General features: G+C 42.9%; 1 protein-coding gene across 1 annotated transcript; it reads left to right on the top strand.

Annotated features, from left to right (window-relative positions):
- The first annotated feature begins 928 nt into the window (after positions 1-928).
- Positions 929-6,537, top strand: LOC123097300 (ER membrane protein complex subunit 4). Its single transcript, XM_044519001.1, has 6 exons — positions 929-1,206; positions 1,311-1,367; positions 1,615-1,768; positions 4,035-4,132; positions 4,213-4,278; positions 6,175-6,537. The coding sequence occupies exons 1-6, from the start codon at positions 1,087-1,089 to the stop codon at positions 6,211-6,213; spliced, it is 534 nt and encodes a 177-aa protein (XP_044374936.1). The 5' UTR covers positions 929-1,086; the 3' UTR covers positions 6,214-6,537.
- The last annotated feature ends 1,112 nt before the right edge of the window (positions 6,538-7,649 follow it).

The raw sequence follows: 7,649 nt of genomic DNA, 5'->3' as shown, positions 1-7,649 counted from the left end.
CCACGGGAGGGTTACCGACGCTTGCAACACCCAACACTAAGCTCATCTCCTCCGCCTGAGCGCATAATCTCTTGAGATACCACAACAACTGCTCATTTGCATACATGGCATCCCACTTTGGTGGTTTGACAGCAGGCATGGCGTCGTCACCGATGGAATTGGAGGAACTGGGAGAAAAATTGGGGGAAATTTGAGGGGGAAGGGTGGTGCTTGGCTCTGTATACCAGATGTTAGGTACCGGATATATCTATCACATGATCTATAGCACTCACGCATGGATTCTTGTCTCAGTAGCGATTACAAGAGGAATGGATACACGAATGTAGAGGAAGGAGGATGGAGGTAGAAGAAGAACAGAGAGCTGCCGCCGCCAAGTTCGTGATCCACTGGATACCTCGCCCAAAGCCTCGGTCCTGGTACTTGTAGCCGTCGGGGTTGTAGCTCTTGCAGTAGCAAGGCAGTTGGGCCTAGCCCATACCTATCGGCCCAGGATCGGAAGGATGCTAACAGATCTGGACCGTCGGTAAGTTTTATCAGACGACGACTCTAAATCAGGGACGGAGCCAGGGCGGGTAGGCCGGGACAATGGCTCCCTCCTACAGTTTTTCTTCTTTTTCTAAAAGCACCCCTACATTGTTTACTTAAAATGCTCTAAATCTATGTGCTCGCCTCCCTTGATGTTTTACGTCTTCCATTGGCCCCCCTTATATAAGTTTTCGGGCTGGGTCGTTGCTCTAAATTGCTGTGAGAAGGCGTAGTTAGTTGAGTTTTACTTTTTTAATTGATTTGATAACATTTAAATAAGTTTAACTTAAAAAAAGAAATACAACTAATCTGGAACCGAGAGAGTAAGAATTGCAAGTGAGACCCAAAGGCCGAAACAAACAAACAAAATCTTTGGTCAAATGCAGGACCAATACGTGAATACACTACTGTACGAAGGAGCTATCTCAAACATTGACCGCTCCACTCCTGTTTGTTGAAGTTGGAGGTCGAGGCTGCCGTCTCCCATCATCCACGCCGAGAGTCCAAGCTCCAAAACCAAACCAGAACCGGTTGATCCGTCAGTAGCCGCGGCCGCCGGCGATGGAGAAGGGCAAGGGCCTCGCCCGCCGCTGGGCAGTGGAGCTCCACGACGCATCTTCCTCCTCATCCTCGCCTGCCTTCCCCGATCCTCCCGGCTTCACCAGATCTGCCCCGGAAGCGGTACCCCGCCCCCCCCCCCCCCCCCCCCCCTGCCCTCTTTTCTGGAACTGTTCCTTCGCTCGCTGGGACCGTAGAATTTACGTGCTGTTTTTCTTGGCTCTCAGGAGGACGCCGCCAGCGCACGGCAGCGCAAGGAGACCGAAGCCGCCTGGAAGGGGCAGGTTCGCTCGATTCCCCGATGCTCGTCGTAGTAGTCTCCTAGCGAGATAGATCCAAGGATTAGATACTCCTGGAACTGTACCAATTCAGTGTGAATTGGCCAACTTGTCTAGGTCTAGCATAGAAGCAATTGAGGAGGAACCGGATCTCAGCGCTTCCTTCTGGGCTGATTCCCCCGAGTTCACTTGCTTGATATCTCTAGGTTTTGGGCAGTCTTAATTGAAGTTTATGCGGTATTGCTCTGAGCAGAAGGCCTGGGAGGTGGCGCAGGCGCCCTTCAAGAACCTGATGATGATGGGTTTTATGATGTGGATGGCCGGGAGCACAGTCCACCTGTTCAGCATTGGCATCGTCTTCTCTGCTCTCTGGCAGCCCTTCAACGCACTCCGATCTGTCGGGAAAGGTACTGTCTTGAGTCAACTGAATTTTTAGTATGGGTTGCTAGTTCAGTTGAAGAGATTGCTAACTCTGCTACTTTAAGACCCTTTGTTCAGTCATTTCTGATTTATGTTCTTTGCCTTAGTATCGGTGTGTAGGTTAATGTTAGGAAGGCTATAGGGTAATGCTTGTGATTAGTGAACAGTTATACCTGCTCTGGCTGGATACATATTTGATTTTCATGTTCTGATATACTCCCTGTGTAAACTAATATAAGATCATTTAGATCACTAAAGTAGTGATCTAAACGATCTTATATTTGTTTACAGAGGGAGTATATTCGATTGGCCGTGATGCCTGATTGAGCAAAAGAATTTCTAATGGTTGATCACTGGGTGTTTACTCATCTGAAAATATTCTTTGTGTGCAAGTAAATTTTAGTTTAGGCAGGCTTGGATTATGAAAGAAGAATAGGTATTTTGCTAGGTTAATAAGTTATATCCCTCATGCCACAGATTTTAGCTTATGTTGCAATTCTTATTTCTATATTTTGAATCCTATCCTATATACCTAAGAGAGTCATCTCCACTAACTTATTTATCTCAACATGCAAGCATGCCACCTCACCATACAATTATGAATGGGATACGGCCCATCTCAACATGCAATCATGCATGGGAAAAGACCCACCACGTCATTCAACCATGCACGGGAAAATGTTTTCTATTCAGTTATTCTACTTACATTCAATGAATATTGTTACAACTATACATAATCAAATATTTTAAGTCATATGTATTTTAAATTTTGGTTCTCATGTTATCAACCCAAATTTTCATCAACCAACTCCTGCAGCAACATGCGGTGTATCCTCTAGTTATTACAACGCACTGGGCATAGATCATGAATAGCAGAGATAGTGTGCTGCTCTTTGTTGAAGTTGCTTCTCACACCTCTATTCTCTATCATCTTGCACCCTTCCAGTATCACACACCCTATTCTGGGAGAGAACATACACATGTTACTCTTGTGGAAGAAAAGCACTTAAAACACAACAATAATGCTTTTGGCCGACTTAGCCTTTTCTTGTTATTGCTATTATTCCCTCTAAACAAATTGGTCACAAGGATGGATATATACAGGACACACACAACATCTTTGATTCACTGCTTTCATGAAGTCCCGCATGTTCCATCTAAGTGCATGCGTTGTCCGAGTAGACTCATGGATGCACACTGTGCCATTGCAAGCAAGCAACTAATCTACTCAACGAGCTACTGTTACACCTCTAAGGAAGCTAAATGTCCAGGGTGCTATGCCCACATGCATGCACATCTTGAGTCAAGTTAACTCGAACAGTCGACTGTCAATGCTGTTGATTTCTGTAGTAAAAGTGGGTGGTAACTGATGTTACTATGAACTCAGTAAAGCATTAACATATAGGCTAGACATGTATGCGCGTAGACACCGGGATTGGGGTTGATGTTGTCAACGATGGTCTGAGAAACTCGTTGGTCGGTCTAGGTTGGCCGTCAGGATGGAACCATGTCAGCGATCCAGGTCAATATGGACAAGAAGAGGGGATAGGGAGAGATAATATTAGCCTTGTTGCAAGTGATGTGTGAGCAGTTCTGGCTTACAGTAGTAACACCAATGACTAGATGTGGTGGTAGTTAGTGATGGTGAAATGTAACGGTTCAGCTAATCTTAAGCGCCCTCTCATCCATCTCCACCTGGATCAGAGACCTGGTGCTGTCCCAGCATCGAATCTGGCATGAACCTGATTGTGGATCCATACATTGACATTGGTCTTGGTAACTGTGGACCAGTCGCTCATACATCAAGTCGTTCTCTTCTGTGGATAACTTTAGCTGTTTGAATAATATTTGATATTGAAACACATTTTTTGACAGGGAGGACACATTTCATTATGTGTTGACCAAAATCATTTATTTGCATATGTTTGCTCCATGGTAAAATTGAACGCAAATTTCTAAGTTATCATTGAAACTAGATAACCATCCTGGTTTCTCTTGATATAATAAGTGGAAAGAACTTCTCAAAAAAAGTGGAAAGAACAGTTTTTGTTTTGTAACACTGCATGACTCACTCAGTCTGATTCCCTTGGGTACAAGAAATATATGCTTCTATTGTCTATTACCATATTCCAGAGATGTGCTAATGAGCCTTTTGGGCATCATGTACCAAAATATGAGTACCTCATTGTCCACGTGATTCAGGATTGTGTTAATGAGCTGTTTCTTTTCTTTTTTAATTATGTATCTTTGCAGTTTTTGAACCATTTAAGGACCCAAGGGTGGATACACTTGCACCTAAGTTGCTCTTCACTGCTCTCAACTTGGCCGCTATGGGTTTGGGTGTTTGGAAGGTTAGTAAAATAACAGGTTAAGCCAGAATCTGCATATATTTCTGTAAGCACTTCAGACACGTGATTAGTTTGTTCTACAGCTCAATACATTGGGTCTTCTTCCAACAAATGCATCAGACTGGGTATCTTCACTGTCTCCTGCTCGGGTATGTTGCTAATACCACCGAAATTATTTGTTGCCTCTCAGTGCCATATTCTCATTGTTTTTGACTTGTGACTAAGTATGCATATTAGGCAGTACTTTTTCATTGGCTGGCTGGTGCTCACTAGTGTTTTAAAACTATTCGCTGATAGTAAGCTTGTATTGGTCTCAGTTATGTATGTATGATAGCCAGATGGAATGTCGTTTATCTATTCAGGGCACTGCACCCTTGCTATTGTTAGATATTCCTATCAACCAACCATCCCAAAAGACCGATCTGATAGGAAGAGGAGATACAGAATAGCAACACCTCCCCTCACCTTCACATCTGACGTGGATATGGAATGATCAACACCTCCCCTCACGCCTGACTTGGGTGGAGATAAATGATTGGGAGAAATGCGGGGACTGAGACTTAAAGGGGGTTGTTGTATCTCTGCCCAAGTCAGGTGTGAGGGGAGGTGTTGGTCATTCCATATCCACGCCAGATGTGAAGGGGGGTGTTGTGTATATACGCAGATCGGTCTTTTGGATAGATGGTAAGATGACTATATCTTAACAGCTATGGGGCTTGTGAACTGGGTTAAAACATCTATCTCAACTAATCTCAGTAGAACATGCCTTGTCAAACAACAGTGAGATTCTGTTTACCACATTATTAGGCGGTCTAATGAGGCTGGTTGAACTGGATTACATGGTTTGGATTTTCCAGTCGGGTTGATTTTGGTGGTTTGGAATTGGTTGAAGAGGATAACAGTTTGGCTTTGGGTATGGTGTACTGAAAAACAATCTGAATTGAGTTGGGTTGTGTTGAGAATTTTTGGGTAGAGAATAATTTCAAGTTCAACCCATGGGTGGAATCTGTTTGTTCCTGTGGCTTTGAGCAGCCCACACGTTTGCCTCCTTGCCTGTGGTCGAAAACAGTGTTACTCCCTCCGTTCCGAATTACTTGTCGCAGGTATGGATGTATCTAGATGTATTTTAGTTCTAGATACATCCATTTCTGCGACGAGTAATTTGGAACGGAGGGAGTAGCTGCCATGGCATCCGTCCTCCTCCACCCTGGACCTTCTCCATATATTGACATCAAGCTTACCTGAATCGTTTATGCTTGCAAAACAACATTAAAGATTTCTTTCAGAACTTTCTTATCTGTGAAATAATGATCATTCCCAGTAAACCATGCTATTGGGCACTGGTAGATCTTTGCGCTTCTGTTGATAACTATGTTGAATAAACTTTTTCTTAAACTACATGTGCCAGATAAGACACTACTACTGCCTTTGGCCCAGCAAAATTAATCACAAATGCATCAAAACATCTTGTGACCGGCTGCAGTAGTCTATGGCTCTTATCATTTCCTGTTTTACATGATAAAAATCGAAGTTGAAGAAGTGCTAGACGTTATTTGTGCATTTTGCCATCGCCTTGCACAGTTGCACTTTCCTGACCAAAGCGCACGCTTAAGCGCAATTATGCGCACATTAAGCGCAATTGTGAGCTAGGTGTTCTGCTATGCCTAGAGCCTAGGCGCGCCATTTTTAACAATGGTAAAAATCCATGCTGCAATGTGGTCCCCCCTGAGGTTTAATTATGGATTACCTGGATAATGATATCTGCATTGTAGTTGGCCCAACATGTCAACTAATTAGCTGAAATGAGGTTCTATTATAACCCATAATGCGTATTGAAAAATCTCGCGTTTACTGCTGTAACTTGTGCTAAATTTAATCAATTCCCACAAATTGTTAATACCTTTTTGCCTCTGGGTGCTACACGACGCCTAGTCAATAACATGTTGATTTCCAATATTGTAATAATATAGTTTGTATGGATTTGTGAATGTGTATCTGCATATGTAGGTTGCTTGAACTGATTGAATTATTTTTCTCAATGGCAGGAGGTTGAATATGCTGGTGGAGGGATCCCCTTGATGTAATGCCCCTTATGATCTTCAATTGGTAAAACTCTTTCGTTTTACTACTTGGAGGATGGTATCTGTACTAAAGCGAAATTTATCCTGCTGAAGGGAGAAATTTTATGCGGGTTTGTTGTATTTTTTGTTTCACATGTACCAAATTCGGATTGATATCTATAGACAAATCACAGGCTTAGCTAAAGATAGCTTGCTCGTTTTTTTATCTCTTCTGCTTACCATGTCTGATTAAATAGAGAAGTTGTCGCTAACTCTCCCATTCAATGTAGTGGACGAACTGCTTTTGTTTTGTTCGATAAATAGCTGTGAGATTTGTTGTTCGGTTTAGCTGGTTGAAATTGACATTTGAACTTATGGTTTATTCTGCACGCAAGAGTGGTGTTTTTGAGTGGCTACCCTCCACTGTACTCTATACACGAGATGGTCAGAAAAAAAAAGAGCAGTCAACGTTCCTAAATTCTGAGTTGTGCAGCTGCATGATTTGGCGTGGCGAGCGCACACCTTGCGCTGCTGCGGCTCATCCTCCCAAGACAAAAGCAATTATGTGCCAAATTATTTGCTTACCTGCGGCAATGTTGAAAGCTTATCGGTGACATGCCATCTGCAAGCTGAAATCAGTCTGCTATGATCGCTGAGTATGGTGCTCTTATACCTGTTTCACCTTTGCACGCCTCAATTATCTCCAGGCAGTCCGACTCCATAATAACCCTAGAAAATCCCAGCTAGTGAACCAGAGCGAGACCGCGCAAGGGCTTCCGCGGGGGCTGCATCATGTGTGTGCACTAAGTTCTCAGTTTTTTTTTTTGTGAGCGAAACCAAGTTCTCAGCTACACCCGACACAGCTTGTTCAAGTGCGATCGCCGCAATCGCCCCAGGCCCGTCCTCGAAGTATGCTGCATCCGTATTCATCTTATATGTGCCGGCTGGGTTTTTTGTCCATCTCACGAGCTCCTCTAGTTCCTCCTGTACTTTCCTGGCATGATTCGCCGTTATTGCATGTATAGAAAAAGCTGAGCTTATAGATGGTCTAATGTTCACTCATTTCTGGAAGTGGAGTATCTGTTCCCGAGCTCAAATGCTCTCCGATGAACCGTAAAATCGAAAAAAATAAAAAAAATCTGATTTTTTATTTGGCAAACTTTGACAAATGTTTTATGTGTGCTTGCAAAATTTTATTATGAAAAGACTTCCATGGAGTCGTGGCAAAAAAAAGTAAAAAAATTGATGCTTCAAGAATGCTATTTTTGAAAACAGTTTGAAGTGTTGATTTTGTTTTTTCTATGACTTCCAAGAATGTCATTTCGTGATAAAATTTTTCAAACATACAGAACATTTGTCAAAAATTCCCACAAACAAATTTCAGAATTTCTTGACTTTGTTTTCATTTTTGATTTTACTGTTCATCCCAAGCTCATTTGAGCTCGGGAGTAGAAGAGGAT

This window comes from Triticum aestivum, chromosome 4D (assembly GCF_018294505.1).
Source record: "Triticum aestivum cultivar Chinese Spring chromosome 4D, IWGSC CS RefSeq v2.1, whole genome shotgun sequence".
Lineage (NCBI taxonomy): Eukaryota > Viridiplantae > Streptophyta > Magnoliopsida > Poales > Poaceae > Triticum > Triticum aestivum.
Note: the sequence above shows the minus strand (reverse complement) of the source record. Positions and strands in the feature narration are given on the sequence as shown.

Bases quoted from the DNA above. Each gene is read 5' to 3' on its own strand.
- LOC123097300 (XM_044519001.1), top strand. From the start codon at position 1,087: ATGGAGAAGGGCAAGGGCCTCGCCCGCCGCTGGGCAGTGGAGCTCCAC. The intron at 1,207-1,310 runs GTACCCCGCCCC...CTTGGCTCTCAG, and splicing joins CCAGATCTGCCCCGGAAGCG to GAGGACGCCGCCAGCGCACG. The intron at 4,279-6,174 runs GTATGTTGCTAA...TCTCAATGGCAG, and splicing joins CTTCACTGTCTCCTGCTCGG to GAGGTTGAATATGCTGGTGG.